Source organism: Protomyctophum parallelum (genome assembly GCF_964188405.1).
Source record: "Protomyctophum parallelum genome assembly, chromosome: 1".
NCBI classification, from domain to species: Eukaryota; Metazoa; Chordata; class Actinopteri; order Myctophiformes; family Myctophidae; genus Protomyctophum; species Protomyctophum parallelum.
This window is the reverse complement of record NC_139697.1, coordinates 37,605,118-37,630,613: the sequence shown is the minus strand read 5'-3', so window position 1 is coordinate 37,630,613 and position 25,496 is coordinate 37,605,118. Positions and strand designations below refer to the sequence as shown.

The following is a 25,496-nucleotide window of genomic DNA, read 5'->3' as shown; positions in this document are numbered from 1 at the left end:
ATAATACGGTAGATATAATATATGTATTAGGGGTCAAGCCTGAAGGGGAAAGACCCCTTATTGTTTTTGTGTACAAATGGAACCAAATGGACCCTATCATGGGTCCATTTATTTGGTTCCATTTGTACACTCTGCATTTTGGACCCCTGGTGGACCGCAGACCTGAAGTTGAAAACCAGTGGCCTTATAGTACAGAATTGCATAATATAGCACATAAATAAATTAACACCAATGACATCAAACAATAGGGTAAAAAAGATTATTTTTTTTACAAAACATACTGCATATCTAACAGTGTCTATATATATTATATATATATTTATATATATATATATATATATATATATATATATTATTCATGTAATTACATAATCACATCATTCTTTAAGCTGTACCGAAGTGTTTCTTTTCTTTTATCTCCAAAACCAGACACCAATGTTTGTCTTCCAACCAAGCCTCTAGTCCTGTTCAACCCATTTTTCAACCTTATCTTCATATAATTGGTCCTCACTAATGGTCATTATACAATGCCACCAATTCTCTCCACTCACTCTGTGTCTCTGAAGAGGCCTGTGGACATTTCAGGACCCTGCCTACCAGTGACATCATCGGCAGGCAGGCTTGGCCATTTACAAACAAGATTTCAAACTTAGAATTTTCCATTTGTATGAATTGCAAGGGCTTCTATTTCAGCATGCAAACCTTTCAGGAAGACACAGTTGCATTGCATTGCATTGTATTGTATTGTATTGTATTCTATTGTATTGTAGTTAGTATTACCAATTAAATTAGCATGGAACACAATGGAAACAATCCCCTGGGGCTTTTTGTGTTTATGGACTGTGTAGCATAACCTTTGACTGTATACCGCTAGGTACTACATGCACAATCGTGTTAAAGTATTCAATCAAACAAAAAACTGGTCGACAGGTCTCTGAACTGTCCACAACAACCATCCTCTGAGACACAGAGTGACACAGAGTGGACAGAAGTGGCGCCATCCTCACCCATAAAAGCCGTGAAAGCATTCTGTGTCATTTTAGACTGTTGCGTAGGCTATTAAAAAATAGCAGATCTACAAGCTCGCAGCGTGTCACTTGCACATCTGCTATTTTTTAACGTCTTTGAAAAATCTAAAAGTGTGAGAACTACTGATTTAGTAAGGCATTTACAGAATGGGCCTCAGGCCTTAATGGGCTCAAACAGCCATCATAGCGACGACCAATTATGCGAAGACACGGTTGAAAAAAACAAAACAAAAAACGGATGTTTTTCTTGCACTCGTCCCTATAAGGGCCTTCGTTCCTTGCCTCTCCCGTCAGCGGTGTGAGTGGGAGGAAGGAGCCTTCTTGGGGCCAGCTGCTCCAGTCTGGGCCTGAACGGCCCTCTTTGTAAAGTGTGCATCTGTAGCCGCTTGACACAGAGTGCCCGCCTTGGCATCCGACCGCGAGCAGCAGTGGCGGTCTGGCGAGGAGGAGGAGCGGTGACAGTGGCAGCCGGCGGGCGGCATGGTTTTGCTCTCGTTCCTCGGCTCTCCTCCGGACGGCTCTGGTGATGACAGCAACGGCGACGAGGCGGTTTCTTCTTCTTCCCTCCCGGGCAGACGCGGCTCTTTGAGAGGGTCTCGTTGGCACCGGAGCGCAGCGGATGCCGGCCTCCTCCTGCCCTCGCCCGCTGGCCCCGATGATGTTGGGCTGCTGTGCCTGCCGCCGGTGTTCTTCTTCCCCTGGGAGCGATCTGTCGTCGTCCCCTCGCAGGGCTGGTACAGATCACATGACAATTTAGAATGTTGTAGACATACGACATTGCAGTGCATGGTGGAAACTGGAAAGTATAACTAAAAATACATTTACTACAATTTGGAGGTATTTGTGTCATCCACGCCTTTATCTCATCGCGGCTCAATTATTGTAATGCGCTATATGTAGGCATGGACCAGTCCATCCTCAGACGTCTGCAGCTTGTCCAAAATGCCGCCGCTCGCCTACTCACTGGTACGAGGAGGCGTGATCATATCACTCCTGTCCTTGCCTCCCTCCACTGGCTTCCCGTTAAATTTAGAATTGACTTCAATATTCTATTATTTGTTTTTAAAACCCTAAACGGTTTGGCCCCCCTGTATCTATCGGTACTCATGGACCCTTACACCCCATCCAGGGCCCTGTGGTCAGCCGACCAGCGGCTCCTGACTGTGCCCAATTCTAATTACAGGTCCAGAGGTGCCTTTTCAGTGGCCGGCCACAAACTCTGGAACTCTGGAACCCCCTTCATATCAAGTCTGCTCACTCCTTAGAGGCCTTTAAGTCTTTACTTAAAACCCATCTCTTCTCCCTGGCTTTCAATGTTTGACCTAATTAACCTGTGTTTGTGTTGCTTTGATTTTGCTACTTGTGTTGATTGTATGTTTGCCTCATGATCGTGTGCAGCACTTTGGTTGACCTTCCGATCTTTGTAAATGTGCTCTAGAAATAAAGTTTGATTTGATTTGATTTGTACTTTACTTTTTTTTTTACAATTTCCAATACAACACCATCTCAGATCCACATATTATACTTTTACTCCACTACATTTATTTGAAAACTTTAGTTAGCCATTTGAAAATGTCTTCCTGGCTGAAACCACATTCAAACATGCCAAATGAAAAGAAAAAACTGAGATAGGTGACATCATAATATCATCCACTCCCCTAACCCCTCCCCCTTTATACAACAACAGCTGTGGGTGCGGCTTCAGTTCAGGTGGATCACCACCCATCACCACCCACCAGGCAAACCAGGCATACTTAATGAACTGGTCAACATAAAAACGACTTCTTAATCTTAATCTTAATATACAAAAAAAAAATCTTCCTCCTTATATAATTATAATAATACCTGATGATCATGTTTTTTTAAATCACGGCACTCCATCTTTAACTAAGTACATTTTAAAGCCAATACTTTTCCAGATAATACGTAATGAAGCCTCCCTGCTCACCCTGTGTTGGTGGTGTGTGCCTTCCTCCTCCTCCACCACCGGCTCTCGCTGCTGCAGCAACGCAGCCGCCCCCCTCCGCCCCCTCCCCCTCCTCCTCCTCCTCTTCCTCCTCTCCCCCTCTGGCACCGGGCTCGGGCGCCTGCTGGCGTTCCAGGAACCCTCCTCCGTCCCTCCCTCCTGGTGTGGCGGAGTTGTTGAGGAGGGGCGGGGGACTGGCACGGGGGTCGGCGGGGGTCTTTTGGTCACCAGGGTGTACAGAGGGGCGGTGGAGCAGGGCTGGACCATGTGGATCCCCCCGATGGGGATCATGAGGCTGGGGGAGTGGGCGGGATGCTGGGAGTGCAGAGGCAGGTGGCTCAGGACTTTGGGGGGCGAGTCGCGGGGCGAGAGGACGGGCGCGGCCCTCTGCTAGAAGAAATAGGAGAGAAAAAAATATATAACTAGAACTGCACTCTGTCGAGTGCATACTGTACTTGCTTGTTGCACACTAGTAGGCCATGAATGGCCAACCAATTACACTCTGGCATTGGGTCCTTTAATCCACATATTTCTTACGTCATCATTGAGAGCTAGTTATACATATACTATGTATATGTAATTTGTAAGTTGATTAGCAGGTATACTGGGGTTACTTTGCGCCGTATGCACTGTCCAAGCCAACCCGCCACTTTTGATGCGTAATGCACCGTCCCAGCAAATTGTTCCTGATACGGCAGTGGTGCCAGATTACATACATGTATACACAGGAGCATTACCTTTAATCTTCCCAACTCTAAAACATATCGTCATTACGTCACCATCGAAAACCAATTACACTCTGGCATTGGGTCCTTTAATCCACATATTTCTTACGTCATCATTGAGAGCTAGTTATACATATACACACCATGTAATCTGGTCCCAGCAAATCAGGCACAATTTGCTGGGACGGTGCATACGCATCAAAAGTGGCGGGTTGGCTGGGACGGTGCATACGAGTACCGGGCGAAACTATTACTTGCGCGCTCTGCTTGCGTCGGTAATAATACGTTGAAACCGTAGCACTGTGATTCATTCTCAGCCTTTTTCTGCCATTATTGTATAAATGTATGCCATCAATGCAGTCAAGTATAGGGTTTAATGGGATAGTTCACCCCTCCTAAAATCTTATTATCAATCACAAATACAAAACCACTAAAGTAAAAAACCTAAACCTAAACACCCTGCACAAATACCATACCATAAATACACAAATGAAAGTGCATCACTACAGTGTTACTCTTAGTCTTTTGAATAACACACTTTTAGTTTTAGTCCTGTTTTAGTCATCTGAAATCTTAGTCTTAGTCTAGTCTTAGTCGACTAAATATCAAAAGCTTAGTCTTTTAGTCTTAGTCATTAGCCGAATAAAAGTACAATATTTTCATCAGAGATGCAGCGGAGTAGAATTACAGTAGATTACAAATTGGAAATACTTTAAAGTAAAGTAGAAGTACCTCAAAATTGTACTTAAGTACTTTACTTGAATACTTAGTTACTTTACACCACTGGTTGCACACATATGTCTTAAGTTTTCTTAAGTTGCTCCACACTTTACAGGGAGCATGCACCTCCCTGAACTGGCCATAACCAACATGTATTCTAGGAATTATATTTGGATTTTGTAAGGAGTCAGTGTGCTGGAGTTTCATCTATAATATGTTTTCTTCATAAGCTGTCACGGAGAGATCATTTCTCACATGTATTTTGGTCTCTGAGCCTGTTATCCCATTCTGAACGGGCACCCATTTTGGTGTCAGCATCATGTTATGCTTTAGCTATTGAAAAATAGCAGATCTACAAGCTCATATCGCGCCACCGAGTGGCGCGATACGAGCTTGTAGGTCTGCTATTTTTGAAAAATCGAAGAGCGACTGACATTTCTAGAATCTGATCTCAGGTCAGAATGGGTCAATCAGACCAGTGTGTGTCCAGTGGAAACCTCGTATGAATCTGATCTCAGGTCAGAATGGGTTATGGTGCGTATGTAGTATTTGTTATGCGTATAATTAATGGCGGTTACATTGTGGCATTTGCTAACCATGCCTCTCCACCCACCTGTGTGACCCTGTCGGTTTAAAGTCCTGGCATTTTAAATACGTTTCGCTTTTGGCTCACAAAGCTAATCTTGTGTGGTGAATAAGTCAAATCCCAGTAAGTCAACATTGAAAAAACAAATATAGATACCCTACAGCAGACTGGGAGGTTATTTTTTTTTAAGTCACACCTTTATTGGAAAAGGAAGGAAAGCCACCCCGTCCACTTTTATATCGCTTCAGCATGGAGGTCTTAAAATAAACGTGCGAGCGATCTCAAATAGACACAGCGTGTTTTTTCTGGGCAGCCGGGTGATAAAACGAGGGGCAGAAGTATCGTTAAATAGCAACGATTGGAACCACATGTGTGTGACGAAAACAAAGTTGGTGAATATCTCACTTTGGCCTACCTATTTAAAAAAAGAATGTCTTTTCGTGGCTTGAGGGTTCTGCTATGGTTTGAACCAGTGTTTCCCAATCAGGGGTCTGGGTCCCCCTTGGGGGATTGGGGGGCACATATCACTGGGCCTTGTCTGGTTGGAGGTAGTTCCAACATTTTACTAAATCAGAACTTGCTTTCATCCACTTCAACTTTATCTGCCTGTATGTTCTCCAGTGGCGGAAAAAGTACCCTAAGGTTATACTTAAAACTATCAATACTGCAATATAGAACTGCTCTGTTACAAGTAAAAGTCTGGAATTCAACATGTACCTAAGTACCTAAAAGTAGTCATTCTGAAGAATATCTCACTTAAAGTTTTCAACTGTATAAAAACTAGCCCCTGCTTGTAATAGCCACTGCGACACATTGTGAGCTTGTAGATATGCTGTTTTCAAATGGCCAAAATGTATTTAAGGCTTAAGTGGTATGTGTATGCTTTGTAATAATAACAACTAGTAACTAAAGTCTGGATCCGAGATGTAGTGCAATAGAAGTAAAATATTGTAAATTGGATTTATTCAAGCCACTCGGTGGCGCGATATGAGCTTGTAGATCTGCTATTTTTCAATAGTTAAAGCATAACATGATGCTGACACCAAAATGGGTTCCCGTTCAGAATGGGTTAAGGCCTGTCCAGGCTCCGTTGAGCTTACTAGGATAATACTACTTCCGGTAGACTGGAAATGTGGCTTTTCAAAATAAGAGCTCAAATGGGAAAAATGTAGCGTGTATTAGATCCTAATTAAAAAAGAAATGCTAGTGGGCTAAGTGTTGATTATGGAAAACGCAGCACTCACCAGCCTTGCCTTGGACGTCGGCATAGCTGAACGTCTGTCTCTAGGCTCGGTCGCATGTGCGTCTCTGGACTGCCAGACTGCCAGGGTGGCAGCGGGGGCTCCTTGGAACTGGATGTCACGCCTAGGGGACACTCGCGTGGACACCCCCCGTCCCACGGGTGAGGAGGAGGCGTGGCAAGAAGACGGAGACAAGCGACCGGGCGATGATGGGTGCGGTGCGGGAGATGGGAGGTTTCGCGGAGGAGACGGCTCCGCCCTCAGAGGCGTGGGGTCGTCAAGGGGCTGGTGGCGGGGTAAGGAGGGTGTCGAGGGAGAGGACGGTGCAGAGGGAGAGGAGGAGGAGCCCCTCGAGGTCGTCAATGCAGAGGGGTCGAATCGTGGATGGGAAAACAGGCCACGTCGGGCGCCGGCCGAGGCAACCGTGCACTTCGGAGCCCCCAGTTGGAGCGCGTTACAGTCTGGATGGGTTGGGTGCTGAGGAGGAGAGGAGGTGGTCGTCTGCCCCCTGTCCTCCTCATCGCCCTGCGTGTTCTCCTCATCCCCAGCAGGGTGCCTGCTGTCGTGTGGTTCCGGGTGCGGAAGATCTCTTTGATCGTCCGGACAAGCTGAACGTTCTTCGCACACTCCTGTGGGACGTTGAAAATAAATAAACAACGTCTGGAATCGGTGACCGCTTCTAGCAGATGAACCTGATCATCAATACGTCTCTGCTATAATTTACAATTTAGGAATTTAGCAGACGATATTATCCAGAGCGACTTACAATGAGCAAAATAAACAGTACACATCAAAGAGAGACAGCGTAGTGCCTCAGTTAATCTAGGATCACAGGTAAACAATAACCTAGCACCAGTCTACAACAATATACAAAAAAAAAAAATCTGAGCATTTGAAACTATAGGATACCTGGTACATTGAACCTAGCATATGTGACTAAATTTGACTGAGGGACTGCCATTGGATTTTTTTTTGAATTTTCGTTTCTTCATGTCATGAAAGCAGGGAATCATAGCATCAAATTGACCTATTGGTTGTTCAGTTTGACCCACCAGTTTTGGAGATATGGCTTATAGAGTAATGTCTTGCAGAAAACAGTGAGTTGAGAAAACAGGCTTGAAAGGTTCACTTCTGTGGTCTCTAACATTACACCTATAGCTACATGTTTAAGCATTTATTTCATATTTCACCTCTGACACTTATTTCAGACATGCTCTAGTATGTGAAGATCTACACATTGTGAGCTTGTAGATCGGCTATTTTTGCCGAACAGATTTCTAATAGAATTTGACAGAAGAAATTGGGGACAAAGATTCAGCTGTATCTCAAGTCCAGTTCTCGTAGGACTACAGGAGGTTTAAGTGGTTAAAAGTGGCTCACAGTGTCCCAGTGTGCTGCTGCTGCTGCTTCCGTCCTTCCGTCCGTCCGTCCGTCCTTCCTTACCTTGGGTGTTGACTGCAGAAGTGCAGAGCTTGCAGATGCAGGGTGTGGAGTATGGAGCGGGCAGGCAGGTGTGTTTGCGCAGCGCGCCGGGGCACTCGCAGTCCAACGGCGATCCACACTCCTCCTCCACATCCTCACACTCGCACGACTTCCCCCCTCGGCGGCCGCACACGCAGCCATAGCTCTCACTGGATCTGTGGCCCATTGAGAAGGGACACCAGAATCAACTATACATTTGCTTATAAGTACTGTACTTGTTAAGTACAATTTTGAGGTATGCAAGCCGAGCCCGATCTCACCCAAACACTGTGACAGATTTTGGCGTTTTCTAGTAGTTTATGTAGGGGGTGGCGGTGGCTCAGGGGTAGAGTGGCTGGATGGCAACCTCAAGGTTGCCAGCTTGAACCCAGGCTCCTCCAGTGTTAGTGTCGAAGTGTCCTTGAGCAAGACACTGAGCCCCTAAATGCTCCTGATGTGCTGGTTGGTGCCTTGCATGGTCATCGGCGTATGAACGTGAATCAGTGACTGTAATGATGCACAATCTATGTAAAGCGCCTTGGATAAAGGCGCTATATAAATTTACCATTTACCAGAATTGCCAATCTGTGTTATTTCACTGTGTTTGGGTGAGATCGGGTGGGCAGGGGGATAAACTGGACAGACGGGGAGAGGAAGGAAAGATATGTACATGTAGATTCCTACGCATGGCATAAAACAAGCAGCAGGTGTACGTGTACTGTACATGAGATTAGACACAAGGTGCATGTTAATCTAGAAAGGTGTGCTTCTCAGAGCACACTGCAGTTCTCCTCCGGTTGTCTTCATAAGTCAAATAATTTGCAGGATAGAGTGATAGGCCAAAACGTGAAGGACCCTCTTATAGCACCACCATGAGGCAAATTTGATTTGAAAGCAGGTGAAGTGCATGAGCTGTGCAGCAAAAGAACGGTGTGGACTTATAAGCCCTATGGTCTTTATATCACATACAACACATGTCATCTCTTTGCTATCAGCCTTGGCATGTTTCAGCGACAGCTGTCTATTGACGCCGGCCCTCGAAGCAACCTTAGCTGCGATCGATACGAGTGTAACGCGATCCGACGCCAAGCGTGCCCCGCGGCACCTGTGAGAGGCTTTTAAGCATCTTCATTCATCCAGCGACTGTCTGTTTACCAACAGACAGTCGGTAACCTCGTATGTCCACGTTTCCAACTTTGTATGTCTTTTCGTAAAATGAACGCTACTTTGTCACACTCTCATAACCACAGTGTCACGCAAATGTAGCAAAAACAGCAGATCTACAAGTTCATAATACAGGTGCATGTGTTGAGCTTGTACAGTAGATCTGCCATTTGTAATCATTCCTTAAGTGAGAAAGTGAAAGTGGTTAAGGTTTTATAAATATCGAACCTTGTGACTAAATCACAACTCCATTAGCTCCATTGGAACACAGGTTCCCATTTTCTGAAAAGTAACACTTTTGGACATACGTGGTTTCCACCCCGACTAGCGACATTTATTTTTTATTTTTTTACTACACACACACAGTGAGCTCACACTGTGGCAGCCGGCCCGGGTTGGGGGGAGGTTGGGGGGTGTTGGAGGGGCTCCACCCGTAGGTGTTGGGGTTGTGTACCGAGGGTCCCTGAGCAAAAGCCCCCCACTTCACTTCACAGCTCCAACAGAGGGGCTTTCATAAGCCAAAAAGCCAGAGACCCCCACCCTGCAGCCCACCCTTCCCCACTAACATCCACCACCCCTTCCAAACAAGAGTGGTGAAAGAACTCTGAATATAAGTAAAAGTAGCAATACCACAATATAGAAATACTCTGTTGCACGTTATAAAGGCCTGTATTGGCATCAACATAAGTAGTACAAGTAGTACAAGTACAAAATATTTTCAAACGTTGTCAAAACTGTGTTGTCAAAACGATGAAGTATAAAATATGGCTAAATTGGTTAAAGTATGTTTTCTAATAATAATCTAAAACTGCAAAGTCACTAGTTACTGTTTTCAAAGTTTTAAATTAATTGTATAGTGGAGTAAAAAACTGAAAACAGACATGACCGGTATTCAAACCAAGTAAAAGTGCCACAACATTGTATGTGAGTACAGTACTCGATAAAAAGTACTTTCGTTACTTTTTCCCACCGACTGCAAACAAGGGGAGCCCGCGGCACTGCAGCCGGCCAATAAAAACAGCGGAGGGAAACCCTGCCTGTGCCCATGAGCAAGCCAGCAGCTGCTGGTCCAAATTAAGCATGAAAAACACGGGAAATGAAAACAAAATTCCTTCGGCAAACAATCATTACCATTATAATGTGTTGCTTTTCCTTTCTATTTTGACTTCTTGCTTTATGGGCTGAATAAACCAAGGGGCAGGTTGGTATATCTTATGAACGGTGGCATTTATTTGCAAGGCTTCTTTCATGTTTTTTAACGCGGGCGCTGAGCAAAGAGAAATGTTACACACGTTCCCCCTGCTGACATGTTTGCACACACTTTACTGACATATTAAGATGACGGGCAGAAACCTTATATCTCCATATTTCAACTTTTTATGTTTTTTCTTCCCGTAAATGAATGCCACACTTTGTCATACAAGTTTGGGTAGCAAAATTAGCCGTTCTACATGAGCTTTTGGATCTGCTATTTTTGAAAATAATTTAAAGTTAAAGTGACAGCTGTTAAGTGTGTCTATGGGTTATTTTTTTATTTTTGTAACAATTAACAAGAGCTCGTGACTAATAACTGCATCCATTGGAACGCTGGTTTCTTTTTTTTTTCCTTTTACTGAAAAGTATCAGTTTTGGACATACATGGTTTCAACCCGACAGCGATGATATATTCAAGGAACAGCTGTGGTCACACGGCCTCTAATGCAAGAGCCATTCACAAATCACGCAGTAGATTTATCATCAGAAGTGCCGGGGCAGAATGAATGGGCCCTTCACGCAAAGCTCTGTGACAGCGCTTTGATAATTTCTTGTGCCTAATGTACACCAAAGGATAAAACCTCAAGGCACACCTGTAGCCATGCGCGTGCAAATACAGTCTCTAAAGCACATGTTATCACTCTTATCACACTGTTAACAGAAAATACAAAGTTTGACCATTTAAACGACCACTTCAGCCATATTCAACCTCTCCATATAATTGGTCCTCACTAAAGGCCTATTCACACTCTGACCGCCCGGTGAGTCAAAGGGTACCAGATGTCCCCCTTTGCGTTTGCATGGGACAGTCCCTCATTTCCAAGACTTTTCAGGCCTCGCACAAATTGAAACCCTGTCCCACATTGTGATTGGCAGGCATCAGTGTTCAAATGCCCTAATAGTCCCCTAATACTTGACTTGTAAAGCTCCCTCATTGTCTCTTTTCCTGCAAAATGTGTTTTTAAGCCTGTTAAAATAACATGAGAAATATCCCCTAGGCTACAGTACCAAGTCGGCCATACCACCCATGACCATTTTTTTTAATTTTAAAACAAAATGTGAGATGCCAGAGGGGTTTAATAACAACATGATAGGCAATATTAGGCCTATAGTTGAATATGAGGCATTTTAACGTAAATAATAAGTTGCTAACCACGTCCCGTCCCACTTGTCCCACACAAGCAATACTTCTGTACCTCGAATGAACAGTTTGGATCTGGACTGGTCAACCTACTCACCTGAACTGCTCACCTACTCTCTGTTTTTACTAACCACCGTTTCGTTGGTCAACGTATCACCTAAAACTGGAGTATGAATTGAATGCTCATTATAATAATTATGGTAGAATTTTATTTACTCTGTCTGTGTCTCATAGTTGGGCTGTGGACAGAAACCTTTCTTTTCCTAGAAAGTTAGCATGCTATTACTGTAAAAAATATAATATTATGACACATCCAAAATAGGGATGCCGGGTTGAAAGTCATTCTGTATTGGTACTTCATGCCTGTGATCTTTGGCGCCACGTGGTCTATGATGAAAGGCCAGCGTTGAAACACCTTGTTGCCTCTTTATTGTCCCCTGAACAGATTGAACAGAAGGTGACGGAAAGTGAGAACTGAGGCGTGAAGATGACTCACTCGCTGTTGGGGACACTGCGTGACGAACATCGACTCACTGTTAGGGGACGGCTGTGACGAACGCGGACGGACGGGACTCTCGGCGGGGGACTCGTTCACAGACATGCTCCCCAACCTAAATCCGGCGCACAGATGGCGCGTCACAGTCAGCACACAGGGTCACTCAAATGTTTTGAAACGTTATCAAACAAGCGTCACGTCTAAACTCCAGGACATTAAAGCCCGCCTCTAGTATTTTTGAGGCGTTTTCTTTTCGGCGGGTTTCATGTTTTTCGTAATTGGAACTGGAACATTCACCGATTCCAGACTGGTCTAAAAATAAGCACATTTTGGGTGCAAAGATCAGCGCCCTCTTTGAGTTGACCGTGGGAATCAAGCTGCTAGTCAGCCAGGGCTGCTATGGAGCTGCTGAGACGAGACATATTCTCTCATGTTACAAGTTTTGATTAAATAATCAAGACCCTGACAAACTGAAAGCACCACACGTCAATCAAAAGCAACCGTTGTCTGTTAGTAGTAGCCATACTGGAGACATCAAGTGGAAGCTTAAAACCGGCCAATTTGTTTTTCAGAGCCTGGTTCTATTTTGGAGTGTAAGTGCTCGACACAGACCGGAAGGAGAAGTGAGTGAATGGAACAACGGATGGAGCGGAGCTTGGAGACTCCCCCAACGTATGTGTGTTTTTGGTAATTATCTTGTTTAATTCAGCTCGGTGCAATGCAGTAAAAAGCCTGTGATATTTGTAAACAGAGCAGGTAAAAAGATCTTGCATCTCAATTGGATTTTTCCTGCATAAAGAAAGGTCAAATAAAACATCCAGTGGGCTGTTTATTTTCTGTGTGTAGAGGACCGCCGGCTACAGGGAGCAAAGAGGGACATTCCACACGGCCGCTACAGAGTATCAATGCAAAATTTGAAGCAACAATACAGTAGGCCTATATGTACAGCCGGATTTAGAGACGAATAGTACGTGTGACATCATCATCATCATCATCATACCCAGAAGTTATGCAGAAGTTACGCCTACGAGTGGCAAAAAACTACTTTATGGCTAACTCCACCACCTATCACAGTCTCATGCAAGTAATTGACAATAAAGTCACAATTTTACTAACTTTGATGAGGCAGTTTTGCTTTGTTTAACGTTTTCTTTCTGCTTGTGACGCAACACTCCTGGCGGATTGATCCGTCAGATAAGCTTTATTATTGATATCAAACCGGATCGCTGATTTCTATTTTTTCATTATTATTTTGGCTTGGTCATTCCTTCTTTAGCGATCCTAGACCGGGTTGCGCAACCACGCTGCCGTCCGCATCCCATTATACAGGCTGACTAAAAATCTGAATAACTCCTAATCTGCGGAGCTCTCCGTGGTTTGGATAAAACGTGCGTTTTCTAGATGGAAACATTGGCACTTTCTAGAGCAAGGATGGCTATAATTTAGCTCGCTAGCATTGATGCTATTTATTAGCATAAAAAGATTGACGCCCACAACATCCGTTCTGTTCTGTGTGTTCACTCTCTAAATCTTAATTCTCTAGTTCTGCCAGGTGTGGCTGCACTAATAACTTTGGGGCAGGCCCGTCTAGAGTTTAAATGGAAAGGTATCAGTCAAAAGGGAGACATCGAAGAGGAAGGATGGATGGGGAAGGATCAACATATGGAATGTCAGAACAGGTCAGCTCCATATATGGAGATCTAGTGGTTTGAGGTCAGGTAAGATGTAGAGTTGCTGGCCAATATTGATGACATCAGGGATCTCCATATGGGCTTAATATTGATGACATCAGGGATCTCCATCCCTGATGATGTCAACGTGATGTCACGTGCTCCATCCCTGATGATGTCACATGACGTCACGTGCTCCATCCCTGATGATGTCACGTGCTCTACTGCTCTCTCTCACCCCGACCAACCAGGAAATGCACGATTCCATAGTTAACTGCGACCTTTGGTCGCAATAAAGACTCACATAAACATGTGACAAATGAAAAGATGATATAAATGCTGGGCTCCTTCACTGCGTGTGTCCCAATGTTTGATGTAGAATATAATGTGTTTCAACCAGTGTGGACAGTGCCTTGTGTAAATGAGGTGTCCACAGGGGCAGAGGAAGCCAGGTATCAAGCCAGGTATCAACAGACGGCCTCTGTTGGCTCAGACGGCGGGCCCTTGGCCCTCAACCGCGCACAGTTTCCACAACAGACGCAGGACTATAGCACCATAGGCAACGAGGTACATACAGTACAGTGCATGCATAAGCTGTGAAGCTTATGTGCTCGACGCCAAATGCGTTGCCGACGCATGTAGACAGACGCACAAGGACTCCCCTACGCTCTGGACTATATGCTGTATCGCAAATTGTTTCATACCTCACGGGGCAGTATTTATTTTAACAGCATTCATATGACAGCAAAAAGTTAATCTAATAATATAAGAAAACATTAGAGGAAGTGCTGTGGATTCTCCGTTATCAAAACTCATGTTTAACGAACATGTATCCCACTATCCCAATACATTACAGCCGGGTGTAGTGATCCTCAAAAAGAAAAGAAAATAAAATCAAGGCATGCTCTCAGAGAGGTATCATTCTGTTCCAATTTATTATGATATTTTGTTATAATCGATACATAATCGATATTTTGTTATAAGTCTGTATTTTCTAAGCGGTCTTGCATTTTAACGACATAAACCCCTGCAGCCATATATTGTGGGGAAAGCTTTCACAGACAATAGCATCGCAACGCGTCGCAACGTGACGCATTCTGCTATTTTCACGTACAACTTTCCCCCAAATAACAGAAAACGGAGAACACTCTCATCTAGCATAGAGCCCTCCGGTCAGCCATGCAGGGTTTAATTGGTTGAAGCCTCTTTGGATAAATGTATCTACATTTTGGAACACAGTTCTTATATTAAGTCATAATATCAAAGAAAGGAGAAAAATAAAATCGATGGGATTTTGGAATATAAATGTCTCTATGGCCCAGGGGACATACGTGGCTCTGACACCAGGAGGACTTCAGTGCTCTGCAACACATGGACTATTGTACACGTCTTCTCTATCGGGTGGGAATCCTGATTCCTCATATGTCCAAAACTGTTACTATTTAGGATTCAAATTCAGAAAGGGCAAAAGTAGCAGATAAAAATGCGGCGTGTGTAACTTGTAGATCTACTACTTTTGATGCTTTTGTGTGACACTGTAGTATGATCAAATAAGGCAGTGTTTTCTTATCCCTTTTCATATCAAGCCGTCCATTATTTATTCTGAATTTGAGCCACGGACCATCATTTGACCCAAGACGTTTGATAAGATTTTGTCCACACAAACAATCAAAATATAAAATATTCTACATACAGTTCTTGTAAATTAAGTAATGCAGATGTTTAACAATAATTTAACTCTTGAGAGCGTAAAATGAAACCAAATGGACCCTTTAGACATCTATCAGGGTCAATTTTGTCATCAACTTTCCACCATTTAGCTGAGGACCACCTGGAACGCCTTCAAGGACCACTGGTGGTCCCCGGACCACTGGTTGAAAACCGCTGAGCTATAGGGCATTAAATTACATAAATAACATAATTAATAATTAATAATAATTATAATTATTAATAATAATAATAACATAAAATATGGAAATGAGAGGTTTCTGACCGGCAGCAATGATCTAAACGTTTCTTACAGTGCTAACACAGTGGTTGAGTCACCTACCGTACCTACCGTCTGGCATAGATGCTAACTGGTGGCTGGGGCTGGTGTTTAGGCCACGTCTGCACCCCCTCCCCAGATCCCTCCTTCTTCTCCTCCTCCTTCTCATGTGAGTTTGACCTGCTCTGTCCTGCAGACAGTGGTTTACAGTAACAAAGTACATTTACTGGAGCACTGATTCGAATTTAATCCTATAGAACACTAAATCCAGGTGATTTTCACCCGGACAATCATGTGATTTTCATAATGTTGGTGGTGGGTGGGCCCTTCATGATGGGGTAGCTTCATGATGCTCAGTGACAGAAGGTAAGGTATTATGTTGCTATTACTGTATATAGCAACAACTACACACAGGTGTTCCCAGCTTGAAATGTCTAACAAGTGTTCCTGGTCTAAATGGGCTAACTCACATTTACAGATTTGACAGAGCAACAGGGGTTGAGTACTTAATCCACCACTACCTGCAGACTGTCGGCCCTCGTCGGTTGGTGTGTGGCCTCTTGTAGACTGCAAACCCTCGTCGGTTGGTGTGTGGCCTCTTGTAGACCGCAAACCCTCGTCTGTTGGTGTGTGGCCTCTTGTAGACCGCAAACCCTCGTCGGTTGGTGTGTGGCCTCTTGTAGACCGCAAACCCTCGTCGGTTGGTGTGTGGCCTCTTGTAGACTGAAAACCCTCGTCGGTTGGTGTGTGGCCTCTTGTAGACCGCAGGCCCTCGTCTGTTGGTGTGTGGCTTCTTGTAGACTGCAAACCCTCGTCGGTTGGTGTGTGGCCTCTCATAGACTGCAGGCCCTCGTCGGTTGGTGTGTGGCCTCTTGTAGACTGCAGGCCCTCGTCGGTTGGTGTGTGGCCTCTCATAGACTGCAGGCCCTCGTCGGTTGGTGTGTGGCCTCTTGTAGACCGCAAACCCTCGTCGGTTGGTGTGTGGCCTCTTGTAGACCGCAAACCCTCGTCGGTTGGTGTGTGGCCTCTCGTAGACTGCAGGCCCTCGTCGGTTGGTGTGTGGCCTCTCATAGACTGCAGGCCCTCGTCGGTTGGTGTGTGGCCTCTCATAGACTGCAGGCCCTCGTCGGTTGGTGTGTGGCCTCTCATAGACTGCAGGCCCTCGTCGGTTGGTGTGTGGCCTCTTGTAGACTGCAGGCCCTCGTCGGTTGGTGTGTGGCCTCTCGTAGACTGCAGGCCCTCGTCGGTTGGTGTGTGGCCTCTCATAGACTGCAGGCCCTCGTCTGTTGGTGTGTGGCCTCTCGTAGACTGCAGGCCCTCGTCGGTTGGTGTGTGGCCTCTTGTAGACTGCAGGCCCTCGTCGGTTGGTGCATGGTGTTGCTCACAATGCTCAGACTGCTGGCCCTCGTCACTTGGCATATGGCCTCGCTCACAGGACCAGACGTGCACCTACACTCAAAAGAGACACAGACAAATTCACCAACTCTGCTCCAGCGCGGAGACAGAAATTGGGAAGTGGGATTCTCATTGAACATGGTCATGGAACAAGGAATGATCACATCACAGGTGAAAGAGGCGTTGTCTCCGTTGTCCCCTCGTCTTTGTTTTCCCGACATATTATTATTATTACTTTAGTGCATGACATGTATGTTTACACTCAGAGTAAAATGAACACTGGCGCTAAAGTAAAATATTGAATAACATATAAATGTAGGTTTTAAGGCTAGAATGGCATTGTAGAGAAGTGGACTAGTGAGAGAATAAGAATGTCTCCCTCATTGCGGGACTGCAGGACTGGAGATAGTTACAGTCGTGAATGATCAGTTTCAGTCAGTTTTGTAGGTCGTACCTGGAGTTGTGCATTATCTCCGCTGTGCACAGCAGCACAGGGGAACTGTCTTTATATCCATGGTGTTGTTCAGTCGCTTTCCATGTGCGACACAAAAGTAGTGTTTGTTTTGGTTAGTATAGCCTACTGCAGGCACAGCCATGCTGTTTCACGTAATCGTGTTGGACAAAACAAAACCAGCCAGACCAACGGTAATGGCTTAATAATGCACATAGGACCCACATTTTCAAACTGTCCACTCGTTGCGACGGACCCGACATTATGAAAGAAGTTGTGGGTGATTCTGTGCGACTGTGCATGGATGCTGTTGGCGTGCCGTTGCTTGCTGTCCCATCCCATTGGCCAGAGGTGCGTGTGCGCATGGATGCATGGAGTTATACCGTTGGCTTTTACATCGATCTACAAGCTCACAATGCTTTGCTCCATGTCACATTGACGAGCTTGTAATTTGGAAGCTTTTGATGGTCTGCGGCCAAATACACTTTCATTTTGTCGGTCGTGGACATGGAAATGTTTGAGAACCACTGATTTACACGATAATTACCTCCGTAGAGCTCGGCCGTTGATTGTCCTCTGGCTCCATTGGCTGGGTAACGATGGTGGGTGACATGGGTGACATGGTATAGATGGCAGGGCTGAGCCTCCTCTGTTTGCAGTGCAGGAGGGACAGCGCCATCTTGCTGGAGATCCCGGGCGGGTTGGGGTCGTACCTATAGAGGCAGTTATTGCATTTAATGGAGCTCATAGCTGAAGTTCAGGAGCAGGACCACACCTCCAATCCAGCTACCTCTAACTCAAGCCACCTCCTATATATAAGTATATAAGAGCCCATCCAACCCACGGTTCTCCCTCTGTTCTCACTTTCATCATTTCATCATTTCATTTTGCCAGTGATTAATTTGTGTTTTTCCCTTAAAATAATCTTTCACACAAATATAATATTTTATTTTTATTTACTAAATAGTCTCTGGATTCATTTCAAATCATTGAATCTTATCTTAGCCCATCCTATATCGCTACAAAAGAACAAATATCGTCCACGTAACGTATCGTCAACCATTATGTTGTGATGCATATCATTGTCGCTGTTAAAATGTATGGTTACGCCCCTAGTCATACCCGGTGGTAGTGGACCAGGAGGAATAAACGGAAGACTTGTCCACAGCAGAAGGGTTTGGCTTGGCGTAGTTCAGGTAGCACCAGCTGTGACAGGTGTTGGCCTGTAGACTCAGCAGCGGGGGTCCCATGCACGAACCCGGGTCTTCCTTCTTGGATGTATCTGCCGCCGCCTCGCCACTCTCCCCATCCTCCCCTTCCTTAGGACTGTCACCATCAGGACATTTGCAGTTGACGGTTAATTGTCATATGGAAAATTGTGTTTTAGGTATAGGTATTCAAACGTAGGTTAAGGTTCTTTGTTAATAAATCACACCCGTGTGAAGTGAGGCGCTCTTATCATCATACATCATCACATTCCTTTCTGTCCTCACTTTTTATCCTCAAGTCCAATATTAGCTCTTAAACCCCCAACCCCAAGGGTTAACCACTTGTGGCGTCCTTAATTTTCTGTCCTCACTTTTTATCCTCAATACGTACTGTACATTGCTCAGCTAATCAAATCATCGCTACGGGGTGCTCAGCCAATCAAATCATCGCTACGGTGTGCTCAGCCATTCAAATCATCGCTATGGGGTGCACACGCACACACAAAGCTATAGGCAAGGAGGGCCATACAGAAAGGAGCTCCTCCTTTCTGTATGGCCCTCCCTGGGTAGGCCCTCCCTGGGCATGTTCTCCCTGGGTAGGCCCTCCCTGGGTAGGCCCTCCCTGGGCAGGCCCTCCCTGGGTAGGCCCTCCCTGGGCATGTTCTCCCTGGGTAGGCCCTCCCTGGGTAGGCCCTCCCTGGGTATAGGCCCTCCCTGGGCATGTTCTCCCTGGGTAGGCCCTCCCTGGGTAGGCCCTCCCTGGGTAGGCCCTCCCTGGGTAGGCCCTCCCTGGGTAGGCCCTCCCTGGGTATAGGCCCTCCCTGGGCATGTTCTCCCTGGGTAGGCCCTCCCTGGGTAGGCCCTCCCTGGGTAGGCCCTCCCTGGGTAGGCCCTCCCTGGGCAGGTTCTCCCTGGGCATGTTCTCCCTACATGTCTCTTTGACTCTTTAGGCTTTGTAAACAAAAACTTCACAGGGCAGATGTGACAAATGACTTAAATATACAGATGGTGTCAAGTAAGTACATTTACTCAAGTACTATTTTGAGGTGTTTTTACTTTAATTGAGTATTTAAAATCTTCAGTAGGCTACTTTTACTTCCACTACATCTTGGATCCAAATATTCTACTTTTACTCCACTACAATTATCTGAAAACATTAGTTTATAGTTACTTTGAAGATTTTGATTATAATTACAAAACATACATTAACCACTTCAACCCTATAATTTCGGCCATTTCAAAATGCCGATTTTGCGACACATTGTAAGCTTGTAGATCTGCTACTTTCAAAAGATTTTTATATATTTGAAAACATTTGAATACTTTTACCTTTGGTAGTTGGTACATTTTAAAGCCAATACTTTTGTACATCTTGAATGCCGGACTTTTACTTAACGAGTATTTCTATATTGCAGTATTGATACTTTGTAAAAGAATGTGAGTATACCTTTTTCCAACACGGCAAACCCCTTTTGGTGTTAGCATTACGTTATGCTTTAGCTATTTAAAAATAGCAGATCTACAAGCTCATAGCGCGCCACCGAGTGGTGCACTACGAGCTTGTAGGTCTGTTATTTTTGAAAAATCGAAGAACCACTGACATAGAAACATAGCTTTTTCAGAAAACTTTAGAAGACATTTTTAGAATCTGATCTCAGGTCAGAAGAAAAGGCCTACCCGTCCTCCTTCACCCGTTTCTGCTGCTGCTGCGTCTCGGGGTGGAGCTCAATGCTGTTGGACGGAGACAACATCCTCTTGTTGCCCCCCGAGCCCGACGACTTGGGACCCTCCTCGGACCACGCCTGAAACCCTGCCGGTGTACACGGAAATACGAACAGTTTAGCAAACTGACTGGAAAAAAACAATAATATGTAATAATGTGTGTTTTCGAAACGGGGGTGGCGTCAGTGCCAGCAAAATCTGCGAGAAAAAAAAACGGGTCACTTCTGCCCGTGCCGGAAGTGATGGTTGGTTTAAAAATAAATAGATCTATTTTCTTTTTTTTTTACCCAAGCTGAGTCAAAACTCAAACTAATACAAACTAAACTAAAACGAAGCCTTTTCTCACAAAAAAGAGCTAAAACTAAACTAGCAAAGCCACTTTAAAAGCTAATTCAAAACTAAACTGAAATTGAAACCATGAAGTCAAGACGAAAATGAATGAATGAATGAATGAAATAGAAACAAATGAAACATTCCAAACTATAATAACCTTGGTCCATGGGGACGGATAGGTGGTGCGTCAGGGAGGAGCACACGGGTTCCTGCAGCCCAGGAGGCGACGGCTGCGACAGGGTGGTGTATATGGGACACGCTGGGGTGTGGGTGTCCGCATGGAGGCGCACCGCCACCACCGGCGGCGTCGGGGCGGGTCGCAGCACCTCCGGGCTGGTCGTGATGCGAGGGAGAGGCGGCGGCGCGGCGTGACACGGACCTGCTCGCGCTCGAACTCCGGAATATTCGCTCGCGCACGTCTGCGTCTGCGCGGGGATCTCCAGCTTCAGTCCGGTGGCCACGGTGAGGTAGTGAGCCCTGGCGGCTCCCGACGGGCCCTGCGGAGGGTAAGGGCCCGGGACTGGCGCGTGGGCCTCCTCCTTTGAAGGGCCGATAGTCCGCTCATGGACGGGAGTTTTGCCCACTAATATATTTTGACCGATCTTCCAGTGAGAGAAATGCTCTTGGCACGACGGCGACGCGTGTGGATGATACGGCAGCGTGTCGCCCGTTAACGGAGAGCTGGCGGACGTGCTACAGTGCCGGGGACTGGAGCTCACTCTGGGCGGCGTGCCGGGGTGGTCCACAGGGTCGGGAAAAGGACTGACGGGACGTTTGATTGGCTCCTCCTCCACCTCTTCCGCGTCTCTCACCGCACTGTGTCTCATCAGTAGGCATTTCCTCCTGTCTCTCCAGCCCACGGCGGTGCGCTCAGGGGACAGACAGCTGCAGATACAATTTAGAACATTTATGTTAAAAAACTTCAAAATTATTCAAAATGACACCCCCCCAAAAAAGTATAAAATAGACTATACATTTACAATTTAGCAGATCTCTTATCCAGAGTGACTTATAAGCAATTAGCAAGGTAATCATATACATAAAGTACAGAGAGACAGTGTTTACGTACCTCAAGAAACTAGGGTGCTAGGTAAACCAATAACCTAGCATCAGAGTCGAGTCGAGACCAGACTTGAAATTATACATTCTTAACATTGTGGTCACCAAAAAAACTACCTGTAGTCGAAAGATTTGCTGCGGCCCTCCACGGTGAGGGCGCCGCCGTGCGGTGGGTCGTGCGGCGCCTGCTCCGAGGCGGAGCGCCTCATCTCCCTGTGTTGGTGCAGCCCAGGGACGGTCAACATGTGCGGGGCCCTCGATCGCCTCAGCGGTGTCGCTGATGTCGCTGTCGCCATCGCCGTGGTGGCTACTGCTGCGTCCGCCCGGCTGGAATCTTCAAAGGACGCGGAGCGGCTGGAGGCGTACGACGCGCTGCTGTCCTCCTGGCTGGGGCTGCGGGGGGGCAGGGACACGGACTCAAAGCTGGACTCTCCGGAGGACTGCGCCAATTCGACCAGGCGTAAGCGCTTCTTTTTAGGGGGAAGCTTTTCGATGGGCAGCTGGGCGAGGGTCGGGCTCCTCTGAGGCCACTGGAACTCGTCGGGTTTCTCCAAAGGCGGTTTGGACGCGGAGGTCGGCTGCTCCGACAGACTCTCTGCGTTGGTGTTTGAGTCCTCTGTCACCAGGATTTCTGGAACCTGTGACGTGGGACAGTCATTAACCAGCATGACATTTTACTTGGCGATTAATTGTCATAGAAATAATTCACACTTAATTATTTTTCTGCTAGGTCCGTATATATACAGACCCACTGCTAGGGGATGCTAGCGGACCTTATCAGCCAGGTCCGTATATATACGGACCCCAACGTATACTCCGTGTATATAATGAATGGTTGAGCCCCACGGCAGCTTTTAACATTAGTCTGGTTGCGATGGCAATGCCCCGTCACCACCAGCTATAGGACGGAAAGTCTGATCACTGTTTAAAGGTATATTCAGTGATTTCACTCAAAAAACCTTAGGTTTCGTTTTTGACTGTGGGACCCAGCCTTTCGTCCAATCAGGATAGAGAGTCAAAAACGTTTTTTTTTACCCCCAGGGGTTAACTGGGGACAGGGAGGAACTCCTTATATGGCCAGCACACTCTATAGTAGGGAGGATTATCACAACAAAACAAAAAAATAAGTGATATTTGAATTAAGTGAAATCACTGAATATACCTTTAAAGCAGCAATCCAAAATACGGATCTAATTTGTGACTTTGTACTGCGTCGCTCCCGACAGCTAAACGCTTCTGACGACAGGTAAACAGTGTATGTGTGCTTGTGCTAATGATACTTAAGTGTGTGTAGTGAGTGTGTGTGTGGGGCGGGGCGGGGGGGGTAGGCGGGCGAACTCATTCTCTTAAAGTGAACACGTATGGTGGCCCTGGGAATGCTAACTGCTAGCCGGCAAAGAAAGAATGTTTTAATCAGGTTTTTCTGTTGGACTGAAACATTAAAAAAATACATTTCTGGGCATTTAGGAACAATTATTGCATCAGTCAGATATGACCGACAATGACCGATACCAATCATTAAAATAAATAATGTGCTACACAAAAATATGCCATAAGAAATAATTGTATACTAAAGAAACATAATTTTGTTTAAAAATCTTGTTTTTACAAGCACACAACGCGTTGATGTGAAACATTTTCAACATGAAAATGTTTACGGAGATTATGCAAATATAATTGTGACAGGCCTTACCTGCACGTTGTGCTGGCGTACCAGCTTGCGGGGTGGCGGCTTGGTGGGCTGCTGGCTTTGTTTCTGGTGATGTAGCGATTGGTGGTCCTCGTGACACAGAGAGCTCTTCACCAGCTCTGTGCCTTGATGCTCGCTGCACAGCAGCGTCTCCTGCTTCTCAAACGAGCTGGTGTGTTGAATAACAGAAAAGGTTTGCACCACCGCGGGTCTTTTGGGGCTTTCATTAACTACGACACTCTCATCCCGGCATTGTACTGCCGAGGACGAGGCAGATGTAGGCGAGCATGAGGCGACAGGAACGGACGGGTCGTCGAATTCAAAACTCTCCTCTTTCCTCCTCTTGCGCATTGCCAGAGCTGCCGGTCTGGACGGATGGTTCGCGAGCAGGAGGCGTGGGTCTGTTTGGCTGATTGCTACCTCGCTCGTGGCTAAGGGATGCTGTGCTATACACAGCCTTTGCTTGTGAGCCTTATAACCGTCCCAGTCTTTGCATCCGGTACCGCAGGCCTCGCACTCATAAGGCTGCGGTTTACTCTGCTTGTGGTCTGGCACGGTGGCATGGTGGTACAGCGGACTCGTATAGTCCTCCTTCGGCAGTTCAAGTGGGATTTCGACCGCCGGCTGGCGCCTCAGCATCCCGTAGCGACGGGACGTCTGCGTCGCGGACGGCTGCTGCTCGTCGAACGACTGGCTAAGGCGGAACCTACGAGTGCTGCCACCGGAGGGGTCAAACGTACAAGCGGCTGAGGGCATAGAGTGACTTCTCAAGAGAGGGGCAGTGGATGTGTGGCTGGTTGGTGGCTCCACGTTCACAGACTGATGATGATGATGGAACTTTTCACACGGAACCCCCATGGTGATGGAACCGCTGTTTTTGTAGCCGGGATCCGCAGGTTTGGGGCTGTGGATGACGGGCTGTTCTTTCGCAGAGGAACCCTTTTGCGACTCGTTGCTGCTCTTCCTGGTGAGGGAGAATCTCCTCGGTTTCACACTGTCTATTTTACTGGTGTCCACCACCGCCTCGTTGATGGTGATCAACTTGGTTATGTGGTCGATCACCTGTTTTTTGGGCACCATAAACGGGACGACTTTGTCATCCTGACCCGAGGAGGCATGCTCGTTCTGGTTCCTCTGCATCCTGGCGTGCAGCTGTCCCAGACGCCCGTACTTCCCCAGGATGATCTCAGCGTAGCTTTTGGCACTTGTCGTCGTGTTGGGGGGGCTGTCCCCCGACTGCTCTGTGCTTTCGGAGCGAGAGAAATAACCGGACTCCGTGCTTCCCCTGCTCCCCAGAACCAACGATGAGCTCTTCTCGTCAGACGAGCCCAGAGGACCCTGTTTCCCCCGACTCAAGCGCATGGCCAGTCTCTTTTTCACGGCGTAAGAGTCGTCCGTCGCTGTCGAGGGACCTTTAGGCGTGTCCGTGTCGTGGCTCCTGTCGGGGGCAACGCTGCCTTGTTTCTCCATGTTGCTAGATGCTGATGAGAGCTGTTTGCTTTCATCCTCTGACTCTGTGACTGCCTCGTCTAAAGACCTGGGCTCTCCCAGTGCCAGGCCCGCCTTCACCCTGTGGGGTAGGAGTTGTTTAGCTGATGATTAATTGTCATACAAACTATTGCAATTAATGATTTACCGGTAATTGTGTTTTTTGCCAGCGAACATTGGGAAATAAATCAAGAGTACATTTCTGTTTGGCTTTTAGGCTTTGTAAACAAAAGTTGCACAGGGCTGACAAAGCAATATACAAAGAAATTACTGAAAATGGTTCATACCAATAATAAATTCATAATACTATGGCCTCATTTGGTCATATTGAATAATTGTATACTTTCATAAAATGCTGATTTTTTTTTGCAACAAATGCATGGACCATCATGCAAAATAACTGCGATTATCTTCAATAATTGTAATAACACCATTATGTCATGACTATGACTGGCCTAACTGTACCTGTGGGTGTGCGACTTGCGGTGCTTGTACAGGTTGCTCTTGGTCTTAAAAGAGAAGCCGCAGGGGGCACAGGGGTAGGGGCGCTCCCCGGTGTGGGAGCGGATGTGTTTCTGCAGGACGCTGGGCTTGGCGCAGGCCCGGCCGCAGTAAGTGCACACATATTTGCCGGGCCTCTGAGGCTTACGTTCCCGCTTCTCTTTTGGGGTGCCACCGCCCTCCTGGGACCCAGGCTCCTGCTTGGACTTG

The 25,496-nt window shown here is 46.3% G+C and overlaps 1 protein-coding gene across 1 annotated transcript in view; it reads right to left on the bottom strand.

Moving 5' to 3' along the window:
* Nucleotides 1-1,318: 1,318 nt before the first annotated feature.
* Nucleotides 1,319-25,496, bottom strand: part of hivep3a (HIVEP zinc finger 3a) — a gene marked incomplete at its 3' end in the record, with an annotated part of 25,186 nt that continues 1,008 nt past the window's right edge. Inside the window, exons 2-14 of the mRNA XM_083779967.1 lie at nucleotides 25,251-25,496; nucleotides 23,301-24,867; nucleotides 21,725-22,245; nucleotides 20,706-21,433; nucleotides 20,171-20,303; nucleotides 18,408-18,611; nucleotides 17,833-17,998; nucleotides 15,961-16,888; nucleotides 15,512-15,629; nucleotides 7,710-7,903; nucleotides 6,270-6,895; nucleotides 3,103-3,384; nucleotides 1,319-1,759 (exon numbers count right to left, since the gene is read on the bottom strand). The exon at nucleotides 25,251-25,496 is cut by the window's right edge and continues 376 nt beyond it. Coding sequence (XP_083636093.1) covers nucleotides 1,319-1,759; nucleotides 3,103-3,384; nucleotides 6,270-6,895; nucleotides 7,710-7,903; nucleotides 15,512-15,629; nucleotides 15,961-16,888; nucleotides 17,833-17,998; nucleotides 18,408-18,611; nucleotides 20,171-20,303; nucleotides 20,706-21,433; nucleotides 21,725-22,245; nucleotides 23,301-24,867; nucleotides 25,251-25,496 — 6,154 coding nt within the window. The remainder of the gene's footprint in view (nucleotides 1,760-3,102; nucleotides 3,385-6,269; nucleotides 6,896-7,709; nucleotides 7,904-15,511; nucleotides 15,630-15,960; nucleotides 16,889-17,832; nucleotides 17,999-18,407; nucleotides 18,612-20,170; nucleotides 20,304-20,705; nucleotides 21,434-21,724; nucleotides 22,246-23,300; nucleotides 24,868-25,250) is intronic.